The 24,703-nt window shown below is 26.6% G+C and overlaps 1 protein-coding gene across 1 annotated transcript in view; it reads right to left on the bottom strand.

The window, feature by feature from the left end:
- Positions 1 to 24,703, bottom strand: part of LOC135927299 (uncharacterized) — a 56,490-nt gene that overhangs the window by 5,449 nt on the left and 26,338 nt on the right. Inside the window, exons 5-7 of the mRNA XM_065463267.1 lie at positions 18,600 to 18,714; positions 4,284 to 4,503; positions 3,978 to 4,144 (exon numbers count right to left, since the gene is read on the bottom strand). Of these exons, the coding sequence (XP_065319339.1) occupies positions 3,978 to 4,144; positions 4,284 to 4,503; positions 18,600 to 18,714 (502 nt within the window). The remainder of the gene's footprint in view (positions 1 to 3,977; positions 4,145 to 4,283; positions 4,504 to 18,599; positions 18,715 to 24,703) is intronic.

Raw genomic sequence — 24,703 nt, 5'->3', positions numbered from 1 at the left:
CTTGAAAGCAGTTTTACTTCAAAACGGAAATTCTAAGCCATCAATTCCCATCGCCTATTCCAACCAGTTAAATGAATCATATGAAATATTTATTGTCAAAATAAATTATTCCATTTACGAATTTAAGATATGCTGCGATCTCAAAATGATCGCAATCCTGACAGGCCTTCAGTTAGGCTACACCAAGCATTCGTGTTTTCTTTGTCTCTGGAATTCCAGAGAAACTCTAAAACATTATACAGTATCTGAATGGGAGAATTGTCCCAACGTTCTTGAAAAAAATCGCGTAAATATCCCGCTTGTTTCTAAAAATAAGATTTTGTTGCCTCCGTTGCACATAAAATAGGACTAATCAAAATTTTATCAAAAAATTGTCCGAGAGCCCCACGATATACCTTAGAAATTTTTTCCCCAAGCTTTCCCAAGCAAAAATAAAAGAGGGGATTTTAGTGGGCCCCCAAATAAGAAAACTCATGAAGGACAGTTTTTTTGAAGATGAATTGTTACTCATTGAATTAAAAGCATGGGAATCTTTTAAATGGATATGCAGATCGTTCCTTGGCAATCATAAATCAGCCGACTATCGTAAGAAAATTGATGACCTATTAACAAATTATAAGGAAATGGGTGCCGAATGTCCCTCAAAATCCATTTTCTTCATTCCCATAAAGATTTTTTTTCTGAAAACTTAGGTGCTGTGTCAGAAGAAATGGGGGAGCGGTTCCATCAATAGATAGAAAATCTCGGAAAGTTTTATCACGGCAAGAATCGTATATATATGTTGGCGGACTACTGCTGGAGTATCTTTTTTGAAGATAAATCATCAACTTCATATTCGCGGAAATATATTTAGATTTACCATTAAATGTTTTTAAATTCGATAAATTTTATGTTATTGTTTAATTTGTTTTAAATTCAATAAATTTATTGTATATTACAAGTTAAATCCTATATAATAATGAAGGAGGGGGTGGGACAACGGACCGATAAAAGGTTAATTAAAAGTAAAATATAAGATAGGTTAGCTTAGCATAATATATTTATTAAAATATGAGAAATATTACTATTTCATTTAAAATAAATTGTTTGAAAATCGTACCGTGTGCAGTGTAGCGAAGAGAACGATAGCCACAATAAATAAATATATTAAATGTAAGCTATATTAAAAAATATTTTATAAATAAAGATAAATTTAAAAAATATAGGTTGTTTAAAAATTGAGTAAGGATTTTATAAAAAAAAATGTATAATAATAATAAGGAAGGTTTGCTGCAAAAATTAAGATATTTTTTTAGTTGTAGGAATCATTAGAACCGAAGTATAAACCTTCAAAAAGTGCTAAAAATGACCTTTTTGGCTACTTTAACCTAAAATAAATAAAAAAAACCTGATGTGCTAGAAAAAAACTGACAGCGGGTTTAGAATATGCATAAAAAACTGTCTTAAAATATGTTTATTTTATTTTCTCCCAAAAAATCAAGTCGAAATTTGTCACACAGTGTTATTTTTGTAAAAAAATTTTATTTATTTTTACCAATAAATGATTTTTAAAATTTTGATCGGATAAACAAGAGCGCTTAGTACTCAACAAAGCTTTCGCCGTGCTAAACACACGTTCAACTGGCGCAAAGTATGGGAGGGTTTATTAAGAAAATATAAATAATAACATACAAACTACAGAAATATCGGCATATTTTTAGATCTTCAAAGTCAATTTTGTAATTCTATAGTTATCATTTTATTTAAATTTGCCAGACATATAAATAATCTCGAATTCAACGTCAGCCCAGCTGATTTGAAATCACTTTATCATGCGACACTTAAAAATTATAAATAAGAAAATTTCAGTGTGGTGTTTTTGTTATGTTTATTATTAACAAAAAAAAAATTCTTATCTCTTAAAATTCTTGAAAAAATATATTTACCTATTGATATAAAAGGCTATCGTTTTTTCACAAAGATTAATAATTTTTAATAATTATCCATAAATATAATAATATTTTTTTCTCTATGTATAGCTCAATTTTCTATATTATTATATATAATAGAATATATTTTTATTAATTATAATGTTAGAATTAGGATTTACATCAAATAATAAACCTACCCTCTTATATCAAATTATGAATATACGAAATTTAAAACAAATAAAAATAAATCAATATGCTGGAGGTGCGCCAAAAATAAATCTCAAAAATGCAATTCTTTTATAACAATAAAATTTAATGATATTTTAAGAAGTCCTCTTGATCATACTCATGAAGATGACTTTTGCAAATCTAATAGAAAACTATATCAGAGATGAAATCAAAATTACGTGGGTATTCTAGTCCTTCGCTGGTCCACGCAAATAAATTATTAAATTATGACATTGATGGTTATGCCAAATATGCCACCCCTTTATATAACGGCATAAAAAATCAAGCTCAACCATTATATTGCTTCCAATCCCGACGGATCTTACTTTCATATATCCGGAATGTTACAGGAATATGCTCAACTTTGATTCCTGACCTGGGAATGATAATTATGATGTTGAGCTCGAACGAACTAATCGAAGGATCAAGATCAAATATATGGATATGTGATGGTACCTACTCGCAGATATCCTTGGATATTATTTCATCTAAAACAGAGCGTTATTAGAAAAATAAATGATTTGGGATTAAAAGAAATGTATGAGTCTACTGATATTTCGATTGTATAGCAGGTGTTTATCAGCCTTTGCATATGTCCCAGAGGATGATGTTGGAAATTCATTAGATACTTTGGCAGAAATATTTGAAGAATTGAATGGCTCATCTGAGCTTATTTCGATGACGTAGAAATCCCAGTAAAATAATATATTTTTTGTTCTAAATTTATATATTTATAAGGCAACAAAATAATTTTGCAGCTCCTCTCTATAATGTGAGATTATGGAACAAACACAATTCGATGCTAGAAGGTGTCGCACGAACAATAAATTGTGTTGAATGGTGGCATTATGGAATTCAATCATTATACCAATGTTCTAACCCAACGTTTTGGAAATATTTAGATGGGATTCAAAAAGATATGCAAAAAACATAAGGCCCTATATCTTCAAGTCATAATGGGGACAACACTGCACCTTTCGAAGAATGATGAAGATATAAAAAACGATTTCAGATATGTGTTTCGAATTATGGACTATCGGATTCTTTAACATTTTTAAAATCTTTTGCCAATATTTCATGCAATTAAATATTTTATAAATAATTTATATTTTTTACTCGTGATATATTGATTTATAGTTACTTACTAATAAAAAGTATAAATTGAAATTACTGTTATTGCTTATGTCTCCTGTTTCCTTATATAAGATGATAATTAAGTTAAAAAAATTATACTTATGAAAATTAAAATACTAGTTTTTTTTCAATAAAAAAATATAAAAAAATTAATTTAAATTTTTTCAATATCGAAATTTAAACGGAAAAGTCAAAAAATCAGATATTATCAAAATTTAACTTTTAAATTTAAGTCTTAAGTACATCATGATAAAGTGTCGCGTGTTCAACTGTCGCATGATAAAGTATCGCGTGATAAAATGTTGCCTTATTTAAATCTAATAGAAAATGTCGGGGTTATAAGAAAAGTATGAAACTTTGTTCCGAACTCGCCTAAAAGAATTAAAGACGTCATTATTGTCAAAGGTGTAACCAAATATTATCTAAATGACGACTATTGTGATTTCTTGAACATTAATAGCGTTCATTTTGATTTAAATACTGCTTTTTTAACGTATCATTGAATCTTGAAGTATCTTTAATGTGATGAATTTTGCTTTCAAAAATTATTTGAGGAAAAAATTGTAGTCCAGGGTTCTAATATGATATAGGATAACCTATTCATTATTTTGATCAAATCAATTTGGCAAAAGTAAAAATAACAATAGGTTTTTAGAATATTCATTTTTAGTCTATTTCCACCCCTAGTGTTCCCTTATTTTATACCTTGTTCGATACTTTTTTCCGCTGCTATTTTAATGTTATGTTGATGGGATTCAGTTTGGGTGGATGACATTGTGATAACATCTTGAAAAGTCGGGAAGGTTTCGAAAGTTAAACCCAGTTTACGACGAAAAAAATTGAGGACACCTCCAACATCTCTTTCAAAATACCTGGTTCAAATAATTTAGCATGTTTATTATAAGATTATATATTTAAAAAGTTTATTGGGATGACCGAAACACTATTTGAGGGAAATCACATATCTCAGATCTCCTCTTTCCTATTAAATAAATAAAATTAAAAACATACTCTTTGGCGTTCGGGTGGTCGAGAGACACTATTTGAGGAAAATCGATCATGACAATGTCCGATAAGTCTGAAGGGTTGAAAAGGAGGTTGAATTCGTTGAAATCGCAATGAATAAGACCGCAGGCAGCCAATTTCATCAATAGATTCATCAGCCTTTCGAACAGAGATTGCCATTGAAGCAAGTTATTATTAGTATTAATAATTTGGTAAGACTCCTTAGCTTTTAATATAACAAAAATGTTTTATATAAATATAATTAAAATATTAGGATGATTATTTATTTCCTAAGCTAAATATAAAATACAGCCCCACCCGCCTCAAGTTGGGTAAGTTTCTTTTGGTTTTTATTAATAATAAGCCACATAAATTAGGGGCTCATAGATTAAATCTGTTGAGCTCAGTGATGAAACGTCAAGTTTACTACCAGGGAAGCAATCAAAAAAAAATTTTATTTTTATTTTAGTTAAACTCAAACCATAAAAACATTAAGATTTATAAATTAGTGGTATTCGTCTTTGTTTTTGAGTAAAATTATCAAGTACTGCATTATAAAAGTTATCGCTAGATTTTAAATTTTTTAATAATTTTTTTGCAATCGAAATTAAAGATAGATTCGATAATCGATTTTGGCTCATCCTATCTTCTGCAATTGATTCATTCTTTTTAAAGATGAAAAACTCTGTCCTGCACTTGCTATTGTTGAAGCCAAAGTTAAGATGAATTTGCATCATTTAAAAAAACTCTTTAAAACTTTTCATCAAATCGGTGCATATTAAAAATTTAAGTATTTCATTAACATTCTTTTTCTATCTAAATTCATCGTCCCGAAACACTACCTTTAATTCAATTTCCAGCTTGTGTAACGGAAAATTGAGAATAGGTGTCGTTTAAATTATCTAATAAATATTTTGGGAAATCATCATTATCCCAAACAATATCAGATTCTCCAACAATCATACTTTCAAAAAAAACGACTAGATCCTTCAAAAGATTTAAAACTGTTTGAACCAGCCGACAATTGATTGTTTTCCCATCTCGTTGGGGCTACTCGAGGTAATCTTTTTTTGAGATATTTATAAAATTCAGCTGTTCGCTTAGATGATGTACTAAAAAACTGACTAAACCAGATAAAGTTGCAAAAAAACCTTATATTCTTTAATTTTGCTGCAAGAATTTGATAATATAAGATTTAACTTATGGGCAAAGCAATGAATATAAAGTGATGAAAGATTGACCGCCTGACATAATAGCAGTGCCATTGTAACTTTGACCTATTAATTTTATAATTTTTTTATCGTTCAAGAATTTAATGACAAATTTTGATAAAGAATTAGCATCTCGATGCATAGTAACATCAAAAAATTCAATAAATCATTCATACAATGTCCCGTTATTAAAAACATATCGAAGAACTATAGCCAGTTGATATTTATTATTGATATCTGTTGTCATCTAATATTATTGATATAAATTCCGTTTTTTGTAATTCATTAAAAAAAATTTTGTGTAAGACATATGAAATGGAATTTATTAATTTTGAATATCGCTTGATAGTCCAATAAAAATTGTACTATTTTCTAAATGATGTTTCAATAGTAAAAAATTTTCCGCCAGCAAATAAATTAATTCAATATAATTTCCTCTATTTACTGAATTAGAAGATTAGTCATCACCACGGAATGCAAGCTCCTGAATTCCAAAAAAACATATAAAGTTGATCAATATTTCTCTGATTTGACTTTCGAGTTATGATGTTCAATTAATATTTTGAGCATCGAATCTATCATATTTTCAATACGATTTTGGCCAAATGTTATTAATTGAATCATCGACTGCAAATGAGCTGTTGATTCTTCATGCCGTTTAACTGCCTTTGAAATACTCATATCCGAAAATCCTTTATCATTCCAAACATATTTTTCCTATAGGAATAATAGGCATGACCAACAATATAGAGAATTAGAAAATTCACATCCAGTGAGCCATTAATATTTATCGATAGAAAAATTACGGATGCAAGTTTGGATTTCTTTTTTAAGTTATGTAAAATTGGTTTTGGTCTTCCTTTTTCAATAATCAATTTTTTCCATCAAAATTTCTTGAGCTAAATGCTAATGTTAATAAATTTTCAATAATACAATTACAATTATTAAACATTAATTAAGGATTTTAAAAACGAAAAAATTTTATATTTAAAAAAAGTAAGGGAAAAAATATTATATAAAAAAAAAATTCTCTTTTATTTATTAAAAAAAATAAGCATTTTTTTATTTGCTTCCCCAATGCTTATTTTTTAATGGTAAAATTATACAATACCATAGCTAGATTTTCTCTTTATTTATTAAAAAAAATAAGCAATATTTAATTTGCTTCCCTCATGTATATTTTTTTAACGTAGTAAAAATAAGAGTAAATTTTTTAATGTAGTAAAAATAATAATAAATTTTTTAACGTAGTAAAAATTAGAGGTAAGAGCGGGCCGTGAAATTACGCGTGGGGTCACGGCGTGAGTGTCAATAAATTTTAAATTCCAAGGCGTGACGGACCTTCCCAAAATTTTCACCGGGCGTGAACATAAATTTCCCGTGAATCACAAAAATTTTAATTTTTAAAATTGTTTTTTTATAAATATAAATTTGCAATTTTATAATTATAAATTTGCAATTTTTTAATTATATTATATATTTTATTACTTAATTTAGTTCTTTTTTAAAAAAGAATAATTTATGAAAACTAAACATCTTCCGCATTTTATAAACAAGATCCGGTATCATGCCGTTAGTTTTATTTTCTTTTTATGTTTAGTATCGAGACTTTTTGCTAAATTTTGGTTAAACTTTTTACAGAAAAGTCAATTATATTATATTTGTAAGATCTTCGATCTGTAAATGCAACAGAAAGTGAAGGGTTTTTACAAGCTAGGCCCCAAGAGTTAATAAATGTTGGTGTTACATATGGACAACAAAATAAAGATATACTTGTGAGCCGGAAAACTCTCATGAATACTAGTTTTAAAAATATACGATGAAATTAAAATTAAGATTAAAAGCATGATCAATAATAATTACTTATCCATAATCACTGATATTTGACAGATGACTATAAAAATCTAAGTTTTTTAACCCTTACAGGACATATTATCATTAAGGATTTTAAATTAAAAACATTTGTTTTGGCCACAAGGGCAATGGATGAAAAAAACGTCAAAATTAAAAGTGTAGTCAATTCAATTTTAGGAGAATACAGAAGTAGACAATGTATAGTTGTGAGTGATAACGGAGCAAATCTTATAAGTGCATTCAAAGATGACGAAACGCTAGCATGTATATGCCATATACTAAATAATATTATGCATTATATTTTTGACAATTGTTTAACTGAAATAGCTTTAAATATAAATGGTGTATTAAAAAAATAGTAAAATATTTCAAACAATCTACAGCTAATAGCAAACTAAGCTTCACCCTTAAACAAGATGTAATAGCAAGAATAAAGAGATGGAACTCTGTATGTATCATGATACAGAGTTTCTTAAAATCATATTCTGAAATACAGGTGTACTTGTTTATCAAGCAAGAATTAAATAGATTAGCCACAATGATATCAGCATCATATGCGAGTTAGATAAATTTTTATCAACATTTAAAGAATGCTCGGATAATCTGAGAGCATATTCTCGTCCCACAATAAATGAAGTTTGTCTATGGAAACATAAATTAATAAAATTTTGTTAACCTTCTGAACGTGATACAATAATAATAACCTTAAAATACAGAACAAAATTTCTTTTAAAAGATTATTATGCAGCCACTACATAAGTTAGGGCTTAATTCTAGATCCGAATTTCAAAAGACTAGTTTTTCATAAAAGAAGAAAATGACATATATAAAACAATCTTAAAAATGCTAAATGATATAAAATTAGATGATATGCATAAGTCGATACCAACTATCATATATAACTTTTCTAACTTTTACTAAACTCATAAAAAACGGTATATCCTAAATGATCAATACCAACTATCACTTTCCTAATTCATCCTACACTCATAAAAGACCGTATATTCTAAATAAAAAATTTAGAGAATTTCTAGTTCTGATGATGCATTATAATCACCGATGAAAGCTGTGAGGATGAACTTGGAAGATTTATATAAGATAAATAACAAGACAATATTTTAAAGTTTTGGAAGCAGGAATTTTCCTTTTTTTGAGAAAATTATCGAGTAAAATTTTGTCAGCTGCAAGTTCGGCTTCTAGTGAAAGGTTATTTTCTGTAGCCAAATTAGAGGAAAGGCGTATACAATTGAAATAAAAAAGGGCATTCTTCTTTTTCTAAATAAATTTCGATTTATAGATTGGATTTATTTTTTGTTATTAATATGTATTATGAAATTAAGGAAATAAATAGAATGAATTCAAAAAAGTGTAAAATTATAGCAATAGTTTTGAAAAATTTAAAAACACCGTGGATTTTCGGGCGTGAATCAAAATATTGCTTGTCGTGAGCTAACGGGTCGAATCGAAATTTTTTTAATGGTAAGCGTGAATGGGCGTGAATTTATTTATAGCCACCGTGAGCGGGCGGGTCGTGAATAAAAAATTAGGCCCGGGCCCACCTCTAGTAAAAATTATAGTATTTCTTAATATAGTAAAAATAATATTAATTTTTTAACGTTATAAAAATTATATTAATTTTTCTAACGAAGTCAGTTTAGTTTATTTAGCATAGTATAAAGATTATATTAAGTTAATTTAAGAATTTTGTAAGAAAAATTTCAAGGGAAGCAATGTTTCCCTTGTTCTATGGACGCTTCGTCACTGGTTGAGCTTATGATTTCATTCAAGATTAATGAGAAAAATTAGAATTAGAATATAAATGAAATTTGATGGATAGATCATTCCAAATGAATTGACAGATATTTTGATCACCATTTTTGAAAAAAATGTATACTTTATTAATTATTTAGGTTTAAATTTTACAAAAAACAAACTTTCAGAGTTCTAGTTAATCTAGACAGGGAGTTATGGACCTTCAAAATCCAGGTCAGATCTTGTTTTCAAATCTCAAAATCAAAAAAAATTGGTGAAAAAATTATAAATAATATATTATTTTGTAGCCCTTAAAATTCTCCTTCGATTGTTATATTTTTTAAAATACAAACATCTTCAGTGTTGAAGTGTTTCCACTAAAACAATTTATTTTTATTTTAAGAAAGCTATATTTTATGAGGCTACATTTCGTTTTAACTAGTGATTCGGATGACCATCTCAAAATCTTAAGTATTTTTAAAAAAAATCAAGATTTAATAAAATCACGCATTGCACGACTTTCGACTCTGAAGGTGTATATCTTTGGATCTGACTGAGCTGGCGCACCAAAATTTTGATTTTATTAACATTTACAACATAAATAACTAACATGGCAAGTTTCGTTCATTTTAAAGATGGTCATCCGTAAATCTCGTTTTCTTGGTTGATTTGACCTGAAATGACCACCCTATTACCTTTGTAATTAAATAATTAGTAAAAAATAAAACTATGAAAATATTTTTTTTGAAATTTTGAGAATAATAGAATGTTACATATATGACGCTAATAATTTATTATAGTTTATAAAAATATTCCACATTAATAATAATTTTAATAGGAATTAAAAATATATCAATAACCCTTGTTTATTTTTGTATTGCCCTAATAAAACCCTTATATTTAAGTTATTTATAGTCCATTTATGGATTTAATTGTTAAATTCCTGATATAAATTGTATGCGATGGCTGTTGAACCACACATTTTTTAATAAAAGAATAAGGGTGATGCATTAGGGTGCAGAGAAGTTACGTATATTCGTATAACATAGCTGGATATGAGATTTTTTATCGAATATTTCAAATATTTCCTCAGGGAGTTTAGTTGCTAATAGTGTTATTAAACAGCTCAATTTTTAAAAAGGGCAAACTCAATATTTTAGCCATAAAAATATTGCATAAGTCTCGAGATTTTGATAATAGATTTCCAAACCTTTATGCCACCTATGAGCAAAATATTCAGGCTGGTATAATATTTTTCTGGATAAAATATTGAGTTAGCAGTTTGTAAAAATCGGCCGTTTAGCAACACTAGTTGATAGTTCAATTGAAAAAAAAGGGTGCCGATTAGAGTTCAGTTAAATATCCCTGAACCAAGTTAGGGTTTGTTTTATATGATTTTACTATACCTAAAACGAATTATTTGTTATTTGATATTCGACTCGATTCGATTCGTATTTTACGAATACGAATAACACAATTATTCGATCGTCGAATAATTTTTTATTATTATTCGATCGAATTATTCGATTAAAATAATAATATTGAAAAATAATCATATATTATTAGTAGGAATTATTTGCAATTATTCCTATTTAATAAAATTTCCTAGTGGAATAATGAAGAAATATTTTATATTTCAAAAATTGTTGTTAACGGCTGTTTTTATTCGAATAACTTCATAATATAAAATTAACTTCCGAAAATTGTTTTATGATGGCCGAAAAAAGTATTTATTATTATATGCAATTTATAGCGCATATATAATTATAATAAACTAGTAGCCATCCCGTCAAGAATGACGGGCGACCCAGATATTTCTCCGTCGTTTGATGATGGAGTAATCATAAAAAGCTTTTTGTTTAAAAAATTTATTGTTGGTATATTTGTCTTCTACATGATATGAATATTATATTGATTTTACTATATTATATATAAAAATACTTATATATATATGCTTCTATATTATGTAACTAATAAAATTTGTTTGTCTTTTATCCATAGTTAAATTTTACAAAATAAATTTAATATTCTATCTTTTTTAATTTATGGTTAAATAAAATTTTCGAATTGAATCGAATATTCAAGGAATCGAATCGAATAATCATTTTATTATTCATACGAATACTAATGAATTATTCGATTTAAACGAATACGAATAATGAATTATTCGATTTAAACGAATACGAATAATGCAATTATTCGATTCGATTCGTATTTTTGTAGGTATAGATTTTACATGTGTTTTATATTATAGTAATTATGTTATTTTTAATATATTTTTTAAATAAATAAAGGTTTAATATTTAAAAAAAGTTATATAGAAATTAATTTTTATAATTACTCAAAATAAACGATATATGTTATATGGCGTCTAGTTTCTATAAATAAAATCAAATATTTTTATTTTACATAAAAAATTCAGCATAAAATTGATAAACACTAAAGCCCGACCCGATCCGGCCCGAATTTTCTTAAAAAATATTAGGCCCGACCCAGCCCGAACCTGATTTTTTTAAAAAAAGATAGGCCCGGTGTAACGTGTGAAAGTGATTACCGTGAGATTTCGAATTCTCACACCATCAAAATCTCACGGCTGACACCGTGTGAAAGTGATTTCATGAGATTTTGATTTTTATCGCTTCAAATACATTGGGGGCCATTAAAATCATCAAAATCTCACGGCTATTCAATATTTCAAAATCTCATGGATTTTTTCAAAATCTCATAGATATTTTTAAAATCTCGCATTATTAATTTAAATATACTTTAAAAACGTCAGATTTGAATGAGGCTGTCAAATTAAAAATATTTCTATATAATACAATTTAATTTGAAATTCTTTTTCATTATGAAGTAAATTTTTAACGGAAATATATTTTTATTTCAGAAATATTTTAGCTCTCCTTGTATTCTCTAAAATTCCGGTAAATGTTAATAAGGCTAATTTTCTAAGAAAGATAACCGCCTTCAAGATTATAGAAAATCAATTATTCTATGGGGAAAGTAAATTTTAGATATGTTATGATTAATTTATTAAAATTAGCCATTATAAGTTCAATGCAATATATTATTTTTTAACATTGAAAAATGCTCAGGCCATTATTATCTTTTTTTCATCTAAAATTAATTATAGCTGCAAATGTAAGTGTATATATATATATGTAAGAACATTTAATAAAATTTTACATATAGTCATTTAAATGCTATTTTACAACTAAAATTTAATTTAGATTATCACATAAAAATGAAAAGTAAATGTTAGATACTTTTAGGGGAAATTAAATTTTAGATATGTCATGATTAATTTATTAAAATTAGCCATTATAAGTTTAATGCAATATATTATTTTTTAGCTCAGGCCATTGATTATTATCTTTTTTTCATCTAAAATTAATTATAGCTGCAAATGTAAGTGTATATATATATATGTAAGAACATTTAATAAAATTTTACATATAGTCATTATTAAATGCTATTTTACAACTAAAATTTAATTTAGATTATCACATAAAGATGAAAAGTAAATGTTAGATACTTTTATTATAATGTATATTGGGCTTATAAATGATTGCATAATTAATTTATTAAAGTTAGGTATTATAATATATACAACTAAAATTGTATGACAAAATTAAGTGCAGTTTATTATTCTAGCCATTAATTATATATATTTTTTCTGCATCACAAATATAATTATATATAATTTAATGATATTTTAGAAGAAAGAAAAGTTATACTGACAGGAGATGAACAAAAAAAATTAAAACAATACACGAGGGGGGTGTATCTACAGTTGCAGGTATTGCTATGGGAGGGCATCTGGGGATTAATAAAACTAATCAAATAATAGCTGAAAAGTAAAAATTTGCAATATTCTTTTAATTATTTTTTTTAAGCTTTTATTGGTTGGGGAGCAATAAAAGTGTTAGTGTTTATCAAATCCTGTGAGGTTTGTCAAAAATCAAGCAGTCGTTTTGATAAAACCTAAAATGTTTTACACAATATTAAAGTTGTGCCAAAGTCATGGTATCAAATTGGCATCGATTTAATCCAGATGCCAGAATCCAAGGAAAAATACAAATATATTTTATGTGCCATATGATATTTTTCAAAATATTTAATGGCTATTCCTATTAAGGATAAAACAGCTAAATCTGTTGTAAAAGCCTTATACATCATTGTCAACACCCACCAATGCTATGAAGTAATAAAATAAAAATACCAATTTTAACTGAATTTTATTATATTAATATATATTTTTTTAAATTTAATAAAACTAAAATATATATTTATTAAAGATTCAGATAAATGATCAAGGCAGGGAATTCTGTAACAATGTTTGTACAGAATTCCATAAATATTGTGGGATTGTCCAGAGAGTAACCTCAGCCTACCACCCACAAGCAAATGGTTTGGTTGAGCGAGTTAACAGAACAATCCAGAACCGAATAGCAAAATCGGTTTTGGATATCCCAACTGACTGGCCAGATGCTTTGGTAGGGGTGTGTGGCACCTACAATTCTTGCATACACTCTTCTACGGGATTTTCGCCCTATGAACTGATGTATGGTCAGAAACCACGACGCCCTCTTACAGTAGAAATAATTTTTAATGTTATATTTTTAATTATTATTTAGTTACAAAACAAAATTGAGGATGTATTAGCCTTACCAGAGGTTATGGCAAAAATAACAATTGATCATTGTTTAAAAGAAGAGTTAGAAATTAAAATGGCTCATCTTAAAAAAATAACCAAACTGGCTATACAAAATATTGGTATAGCCCAGCTTAAACAAAAAAAGGATTACGAAAAAAGATCAAATGGTTCTAAATCTTTTATTTTGGGACAAAAGGTTCTTGCTTGGAACCATAAAAGGTCAGATAGGAAAGGGGGGAAAATGTTGAACCCCTGGATAGGCCCTTATTTGATCAATAAAATATTTGATAAGGGTAATAATTTTATATTAATTATTAATTGTATCAAGGTGTATATGAATTAATAACCACAAATAATCTCATATTAAAAACAAAATATATCCAGATGAAAATGGTAATGATTTTTAAAAAATTACATTTTTTATGAAGTAAAAAAAATATTTTTAGATACAAAAATTAATATTTAATAACATTATAATTATTTTTAAATTAATGCATTGCCTTAGATAGTAGTTCCCAAAATGGCCTTTATGATCAAATTATTCCACTTGCTATGGAGTTTGTTGATCCAAAGTCTCCCAGAGGTATTGTATATAGGATATATTTGAATTATTTTTTTGAAAATAAAGCAGCACATGTGTTACCTATAGATAGTGGTTCCCAAAATGTTGAGTTTAAAGATAAAAATATTCAGCTTGACAGGGATTTTATCAATCCAAAGACTCCCATAGGTAATGTTATTTCTGATATATATTTGATTTTATTTTTAATTTATTACGTATACAGAATTGGATGATGATATTTTGATGATAAATAAATTAGAAAATATCCCTAGATATTTTTTTCCTACAACAAAGGTATGGAAAAAATATCATGCTAAAATATATGGTTTAAAGCCTCCCAAACGTTGTCGGGATGTAGACTATGGGAAACAACTTGGTGAACCCACCATCCTGGTGCAAATTGAAGGTGATGGGAATTGTTTTTATAGGTAAAACATATTAGAATAAAATTTCATTTTGTTTAATTTATATAATTTAGGGCGATTAGTGTAGAGCTTACTGGAGCTCAAAATTCCCATGTTATTCTCAGGCAATGGTTGGCACAATTTATGCTAACATCCGAGATGGGAAAGGTAATTGAAAATTATCTTTACGAGACGAACAAAAAAATAGAGATAAAAACTTATGTCTCAAATAATGTAATGACACAGAAGATATGGGCTTCTGACACAGAAGTCAGGGCGATGGCCACAATGTTAAATACGGCTATTTTTACTTATATAAAATATAATGATAATTTTGTATGGGCCCGATATGACCCATTTTATATTCGCGACAATATTAAAATATTTAATAATAATTTTATTTATATAAAAAATGGGGGGAGTCATTTTGAAAATGTTTTAGATTGCGATTTATCTTCCATCTAATCACTATTTATTATTTTTATTAAAAAAAAATTTTTATATAAATATATATAATTATATTTCATTCATATTATAATTTATCGCCTTATATATATATTTTTTATGAAAGTTGTAGTTTATAAATAATATTCAATTACATTCTGATATGCAATATATGATAATAATTATATATTTTTCCATGATGTTTTTATTAAATTTAAAATTATGTATAAATATTTATATCAATAAAGTTCTTCGTCTATTTTCTTATACTAAATAAAGTTTTATCTAATATTTGTGACCCAATTCAGTACAAAATAATATAGAGATGGATTATCTTTAAAACATTATATTAGGTAAACAAAATAAGCATTACGATTAAGCCATTTAGGCTAATAATTTATCTTACTGTTTCTTTGCTGTGATTTTTAGAGGGTTGGGTAGAAAAGGCGGTTTGCCTCTAGTAAATTTTCTGTCATATATGAGCTTTGTCTAAATTAATGTCTATCGAGAAGATGTTTGTATAAGAAATATCATGGGATCGGAGTATTTGGTTATTTTATAAATTTCATGTTGTGTAAATTAGCATGTTAGTAAGGATCTCTTACCTACCTAAATATTGCTAAACTTTAATTATGATATTGATTGGAGCCTCCTATCAATAATTGAACTAGAGGTCTGGATTGGGTGGTTTTTTCGCCCGTACTTTAAAAAAAATATTTTCAACATTGGGCGAGAGGGTTAAAAAATTTGGGAGAATTTGATATTTTTCAGGCAAAATGATCAGAACAGTAAATAGTTTTTCATAATATTCCATATTATATGTTTAATTAAAAATACAATAAAATAAATAAAGAGCCAAACCAGCCATAAAATAATTTTAAAACAAAATATATATAAAAAAAATTATAAGTGAGAGCGAGGGCAGGTTAAATAAATCTTTTCGCTAAAAACCCGCCCATTACAGACCTCTAATCTGCATATCTTATCACACACTATTTGGTATGATATGCAGACTAAAAATATAAATTTAAAACTATAGAGAGGCGGCGACTATTTAGATAAGATAGATAAAAAAAACAATTTAAATAAAAAATGTACTCTACATGGATTTGAACACGCATTTTGAGGATAGGTAATGTAAGTCTTACTAACTAGACTACCCACCACACCTTATAATACTTAATTTTATTTGTTATATATAATCTACTTTTAAATTAAATTTATATATATCAAAAAGAGAAATTTTATTATATTGTTAACTTTAATGATGTTAAAATAAAGATGAGCTTTTGAAATGAAACAATATATTTTACAAAGCATTACTAAAATATTATTTTAAAACATAGATTATAATTAAATATTTAGGTGTGATACCATTATTGTCTCTATGTTATATTTTATATCCTTAACTTTAATGATGTACCTTGATTTTACAGCTCTCATTATTCGACTTAATGATCTTAAAAAAATAAAGATGAGTTCTTAAAATGAAACGATATATATATCTTGCAAAGCATTATTAAAATATTATTCTAAAACATAGATTATAATTTAACAGTTAGGTTTTATACCATTATTGTCTCTATATTATATTATCATTTAAATTCATGTCATGAAAATTTTTGCATTTATCGCTTCAAAAACATTGGGGGCCATTATCATCAAAATCTCACAACCCATCCGTGTGAAAGTGATTGCGTGAGATTTCGAAATCTCACAGATCACTTTCACACGTTACACCGGGCCTGGGCCTACTTTTATAGATCTCTACTCTGAACTAAATTTTAAGAGTTCGAGATTGGGTTTAGTAAAATATCGAGGGTTCACAGGCTTCGTTGCATTTTATATAACCAAAGCTTTAAACAGGGCTTTATGAATAAAAATTTTATACCATCTAATTTATGTGATACTCTTTCATTTATTATTTAAAAAGAATTAATATTTTACAAATATAAGAAAATCAAATTTGATCATTTGAAAAGATAAGTCTCATCGTTATAAAATACAAATTAGTTGCATAACCACAACTCACAAATGAGCTATGGATAATGCATAAAACAGATTGAAGATAAAAAACCATTAGTATAAATTTAGATTAAGGAAATATTTTAATACATAAAAGAGCTTCTCATATCATATGCATATATTTAATATACTCTAAAGAATTAGGAGTAAAGAGTGTAAAGGAATAAATAACAAATACTGCTCTATTAAGAAGTAGTGAGGTTAGAACATACAAACAAATAGTATACAATCATATTTAAATCAATGACCAGTACTCGACCAGTGCTGCCGCCGCCAACCATTTTTAAATATTCACGCGGCCGACGTTGATTGCGATATTTGTAAATATCTTTATATAGAAAACTCGAGATCCGTCGTTTGGTATATTATTAATTCAAGGATTTTTTTAATGACATCTTCTATTATTGAAACATTTTAATGCTATCAACCGTCACCAGATTGTGAAGACAATGACCAAGACATAAATGAATATAATACTCATCTAAACTTTGTCCTTCTTTTAACGTTCGACCCTGAATCGGTAACCATTTACGATTGTTTGTCTTTTAGCTTAAATTCCCCTTCATTCGGTCAGTTTCAAGCAAAATTGTTTCGCCTGTGTGCCACTGAGTCACAAGGGGAGTTCCAAGTGTGAAATTTTTATGTCTATAATCCTCCGACGTAATGATCGGTTTACAGGTAAAATGTTATTGAACAATACTTGAGGGATTTATTGATCTTTTTGAGAATATACAATTTTAATTTTGAATATATATATCATCAAGGGCACCTCCCTACTGAGTGTTGTTCATAAGTAAATCTGAGGTCTGCTCCACCACAATATATTTCTAATTAACAAAGATTAAAAATATTTTCCTATCGCAATTTTAATACCTGCCAAAATTTAGTTTTTCCTCCGTTACTTATTAAAGAAAATGGCATTAGAAATAACACATGATTGCATAATTTCTAGTTGTAAAATATAGTATTTTTAACTAATTGTAGTTTTAATAATTGATTTTTTTTATATAATAAACAACATCACAGCCAATTTTTATTCTTTTGAGAATCAAATTTTTTCTATCGGCTTAAAGAATTGGTTTTGATAGACTTATTAGAAGAATAATAATATAAAAAGCATAATTTGATTTTTTGCATAGGAAATATGGATTTTTTTAATTAATTTGATTCAAAGGGGGGTGGTAAAAAATCAATATAACTATCGGATCGGGTTTGACCCAATATCGGATCAAACCTTTTAAAAATATGTTGATCAATCCAAACCCCTTTTTGTTGAACCTGCCTTGAACTGAACCAGATTCAATATTATGCCCTGAATAGAACTATACCTAATCCGTTAAAAAAAACCAGTTATTTAATACATAAACTTTACCCAATCTCTTAAATGTATTTTTTTAACATAACATATATTACTTTGAAGTGGGCATAATTGATTAAGTGGGACATGATCTCTCATGAGTTCCATGAGAACGCAATGCCTGTTATGAGATACAGGAGTGGGCACAGGAAAATCTCTCTTGTGTAGTGCCTAATTTTTTTTTTAGTGAAGTTATAGCTAATTATATAATATAATTTATCCTCATATAATGCTTACTTATCTTTGAATAGCAAAAAAAATTTTATTATAAGCCTCGTCCGATGAGTGATAAATGTTAGTAGAGCTGTATGATATAACAGGGTGATTCAACATCAAATGAGGAAAAAAATGAGATTTTCGGCCGACCCCTTTCGATTTTTTTAAAATTTGGTAAACATTGAAAGGTCAATATAACTAAGAAATAGCCAAAATTTTAGCCTCCTAACATTTATATTTTTGAAGATATTAGGGTTCAAAGCTGCCTTCATTCAATTAAACATATCTTAAAAACTACATAATTGTAAATAACGAATTTAATATCAAAATTACGTACAAAGATTCTACTTTTAGATAAAAAAAAAATTTTTTATTTTTTTTACCAATTTCGGCCATTTTATTTAATATATAAAGACTATAGTCAAATTTTTTGGAAATAATACGACCTTCAATTATTTTTAAAAATTTAGTAGACATTATTAAACTCTTCCTTTATATTTATATAAAAAAATTGGTTTGGGACGCGGCCATCTTCATTCTCAAAATCGATAAAAATAGAAAAGTGTATAAATATTTTCCCGAAAGGGAGCGTCTTTGTATAAAATTATATATTAATCAGTTTTTAATGGTTTTTCTTGGACTATTTGATATAATTTAAAGGATTATTCATCTTGTAAGTGAAAATAACAATAAATGGGGCTTTCGTTCAATTATAGAAATTGTATATCGATAAAAGAAATTCAATTTATTACTTTATTTATAATTTATTATAAAAATTATGCCCATATAGCATATATTTAATGAATATTAATAAAATATATTTAACCAAGTTTATAGTTCTTGAATATATGAATCAGAATCTTGTGCATTTCATAAACGCCAAAAAATAATATCAAAATTTTCTCTACTCAATTTTTTAAAATAATTTGATATTTTTAAAATATTACAAATATTAATTTATTATTATTATGAAATTATATACAAAATAAAAGTATTATTATGAAATTATATATAAAATAAAAGTATTATTATGAAATTATATACAAAATAAAAGTATTATCATAAAATAACCCAAAACAATATAAATATTGGATCGGATTTTCTAAAATCAGCATAGCCTTACTAAATTAGAATAACAATAAATAAGTGTTTCAATCAATAAAATAAATAAAAATTTTAAAATTATGCTCACTATTTTAATTCATTTTTTAATTAATTTATTGGTATTTTGATTTCTATCAACACCTAACCCCAAATTTTATTGTATGGACGAAATAAGCAGAATCATGCCAGGCAAGAAAGATTGCGTTTCGATTTTGACCAAAGACGGAAAAAAAGAATACCCAGGGTTGGGCAGTATCGCGGATATTTGTATCTAATTTTTAAAATTTTGGAAAGTATCTTGTATCCAGTATCTAAGATACATATTATTTAAAAGTATTTGTATCTTAACCAACTTTGTATTCAAAAAGATACAGATACTTTAAAAAAAATTTATATTGGTTAATTTAAATAGTATTAAAATTTAAAATGATATTGTTTTAAGATTTAAATGTAAAATTTAATCAAAATTTAGATATTTTAAGATAATTTTTGATATATGACGTTGGTCGTCATATAGCAATTTGCTAACAATTAGAACTACCATATTTGAATCGTTTTATATCTGTCTAATTATGGAAGAAGAAAATAGAATAATATGTTTATCTTCGTCTTCAGATGATTCTTCAACCGAAAATTATAACAATAAATTTAAACTAAGCATACTTAATGGTAAATTTTTTGAAGTACTTCAAGATGATCATAATAAAGAAATTTATCGTGAATTTGGTATTGACGAAAAAGTTATAGCAACTGTTACAATTAACGGCTCTAACTTTAAGAAAGCTTTCAAGGAGTTTGGATATTCTATGGAAGCTGTAGAGAATGACTTTGACATCAATGATGATGAATGTATAGAATTCGAAATCATTGAAAGTATTATTTAATACTTCTTTAAAATTTATTATGATATTGTAAATTTAGTAAAAAATTTTATTCAAATAAAATTATTTATTAGTTTATTTAAGGGTCTAAAGAAGCTTCAATAACATTGCCTCAACACATTCGTTGTTTGTGCCATACGATAAGTTTAATTGCCACAACAGATGTCGAGAGAGCTATTAAGGATTCTCCTAACATTTCTAAAATTCATCATCCTGCAATAGCTAAATGTACTAAGCTATGGAATGCAAATAATAGGCCTAAACCTGCAGAACTTATCAATGCAGTTTTAGGAAAACAATTAGTTACACTAGATGGAATAGTTTGTATGATAGTCTTCATAGTTTATTAAAATTTAAAGGCGAACTTCCTAAATTATGTCAAAAATTAGAATTTCCTAAATTAAGAGATATTGAAATTCAATATTTAGAAGAATATTGCAATATAATGGCCCCATTGGCTATAGCGATTGACAAAACACAGAGTGAAATCAACTGCTATTATGAAGAATCAGCTCTAATTTTAAATGTCGTTAAAAAAAATTACAAATTTAATTCAAACCAATCTACAATTTTGCAAACCAATAGCTATTGCCTTAGAAAATTATTTAAATAAAAGATTTAAAAATATACATGATTTTGATAACAATTTTAAAAGTGCATTTTTGGCAACTATTTCTCATCCCGATTTTAAAAATCGTTGGATTGATGGTGAAAAAGAAAAAATACTTTCAGGATTTTATTATTACATGAAGTTTTAATTGTTTTTAAAAATAATATTGAAATTAATACTTCAACAAAATCTTCAATCGATGAAGATGATGATTACTTTTGCCTTAAAAGTACCACATCTAATTCTAATAATTCAATAAATTATATTGAAATAGGTGTCCTAAATTATATGAAAGATGACAGGCGGAGTATAAATATGTTAAATAGTTATAAATATATAAAAGAAATATTTATTAAATATAACACAATATTACCCTCCTTAGCCCCCGTTGAAAGATTATTTAGCTTTGCTAATATGGTTATGAAAAGAATTAAGATCTTAACGATATTGCGCGAGGTTCGAGTCAGTAAAAATATATTTTATTAACTCTTTCTTAAGGTATTTATACCTTTTCTAAAATATAAATTAGAATATAAAACGAAATACAAAAAAAATAATATATAAAAAAGTAAGGTTACGCCGTTTATAAAATAAAATTAGATTTTAACAAATAACAAAAAATTAGATTATAAAAATATATAATAAGATTAAGAAATTAGAATAACGCAACATTCTCCCTCTTCTGATAATTTCATCGGAGAAATATAGAGAGTTTGTTGTTCTAGAAGTTTTTCCCGTTTCGATTGTATTCGGTTTCTTCTTGGTTAGCGCATAAGTCTCAAATGTTCTCGTAGGTTTGATGAAATCGTTGAACGTTATCGTTAGCTTGATATCCTTATCGTACGTTGTTCACATTTCTCAAATTTCATAATTGATCCAGTCGAATATTGGAATTTGGAATAAATCGGAATATATAATTTGGAATAGTTGATCAAATCAAATATATGAATAATATGCACGAATAAAATTTTGAATTTTGGAACAATAAAATATATAATAAGGAATGATAATTTATGGAATAAGGAATAAAATTTTAATCCAGAATAAGGAACGATAAATCATAATAATTATTATATTATTTTTAAGTTAATCATAGCGTTTTATACTTTTAGCGTTTTATGCGTTTTATATTTTTATCGTTTTATATTTTATAAGCGTTTAATTTTTCGTGTTTTAGTGTTTAATTAATTTTTGTTTATTTTCTATCTCCCAGGTTAAAATATGCAAATAAAATATTATTCACATTTCCCTCTCTTTAAATAAAATTTTAAATTTCACACCCTAATTTTAATTCAAAAAAAAAAATTCTTCATAAGATATTTTGAAAATTCACCACATAATTTAAATATATTTTTCTAAAATGAATGTTTTTTTACATAACTTTTTGTCTTCAAAGCTTTTAATTTCAAAAACTTTTTATCATATTAAGTATTACTTATAAGGGTTATTTGAATCAATCATGTGATTTAAAAATTACATTTTAACATATTTAAAATTAAGTTTTATCTTCTTGTTTAGGATTTTTAATATTTTTAATTATATTTAAGAATTCATCTTTAGGTTTTGTTAATTAACAACAATTCGTCATCATTCAAGAAATCAAAAAAAATATCAATATTATCCATTATGATTTTACATTTTAGTAATTTTAAAAATTTATAACATGCCTTTATCCTGGCATAAAATTTTAATAACTTTTCTTCTTACGTGGATTAGAATAATAAGTAATCATCATTGGTCTCACAAAATAGAATTCATAACCTATCGTTCAACTTCCATATCAGTTCTTCCTAGGTTGTCACATTAGGTTAGGTGCTGGCTATTATATTCCAGTCCAACATCCAGAGCCGGGACACCATAAAGAAAGAAGCTTTTTGCATGAAAGAACGTACTAAGGTTTGATTCTTGGTCATCTCAGTAGTTTAGGTAGTCACAATAGATAAGGTAGTCATAACATCACAATAGATAAGGTAGTCATAATAGGTAGTCATCTCCATAGGTTAAGCACAAGGTAGAGTCATAATAGGTAGTCATCTCCATAGGTTAAGCAATCAACACAATAGGTAGTCATATAAATAGAGTCATCTCAATGGATTAAACAATCGTCACAATAGGTAGTCTAAATAGAGTCATCTCAATGGATTAAGCAATCATCACAATAGGTAGTCATATAAATAGAGTCATCTCAATGGATTAAGCAATCGTCATAGATTAGATGGTCATCTCAGCAGATTAGGTAGTCATCTTTTTCTAGTCCACCACCCAAAGGGCACCATGCAAAGAATATGGGTGGTGACGATATGGTGCGAGGTTCGAGTCAGTAAAAATATATTTTATTAACTCATTTCTTTTTCTTTTCTTAAGGTATTTATACCTTTTCTAAAATATAAATTAGAATATAAAACGAAATACAAAAAAAATAATATATAAAAAAGTAAGGTTACGCCGTTTATAAAATAAAATTAGATTATAACAAATAACAAAAAATTAGATTATAAAAATATATAATAAGATTAAGAAATTAGAATAACGCAACAGGTTAATAGACCAAATCGTCAAAGATTAAACGATAAATCATTTGAAAAATTAATAATATTAAAAAATAATGCTGATATATGATGCTGATTTATTATTATTTACTAATTATATAATTATTAAATGGAATATCGCATTATCTTTTATAATAAATTTGTTATTATCTACAATTTATTTTAAATATTTTTTCATAAATTTATATTATAGATATGAAAATAAAGCTTTATACATTTTTATTTTGACTATTTAAAGTATTTTAAAAAAGTATCTTGTATCTTAGATACTTTTTTTAAAAAAAAGATATATCTTATTGAAATTTTTCTAAAGTATCTAGTATCTTGTATCTTAAATACAAAATTTTATAAAGTATCTGTATCTGTATCCGAATACAATGTTCTGAAAATTTGCCCAACCCTGAGAATACCATACATAAGAGATTAATTTTAGATAATTTGAAAGAAATTCATATATTTTTTAAAGAAATGATGCCTGGATGTTAAAATTGGTTTTTCGAAATTTGCAAGCATTCGCTCAAAAATTGTATACTCGTTGGAGGTAGTGGTACACATGTATGTGATTGCAGCTAGCACCAAAATTTTAAATTAATGATCATTGGATCAAATTTACCCAATGATATGTTGCCCTTTCAAACATACAAACATATTTTACACTTAATAATTTGTAATTCACCTCAACCATCCAGTTTATATGGGCAAATGTGATAATTGTCCAGGGTCAACACATTTACGCGATCAAATAGAAATATTGTTTCGTTCTAAGGACATCGAATTTATAACATACAAACAATGGCTAT

Source organism: Gordionus sp. m RMFG-2023, chromosome 3 (genome assembly GCF_954871325.1).
Source record: "Gordionus sp. m RMFG-2023 chromosome 3, tfGorSpeb1-WG-v2, whole genome shotgun sequence".
In the NCBI taxonomy this organism is placed as follows: domain Eukaryota; kingdom Metazoa; phylum Nematomorpha; class Gordioida; order Chordodea; family Parachordodidae; genus Gordionus; species Gordionus sp. m RMFG-2023.
The sequence above is the reverse complement of the archived record's forward strand: the minus strand, read 5'-3'. Positions and strand labels throughout refer to the sequence as shown.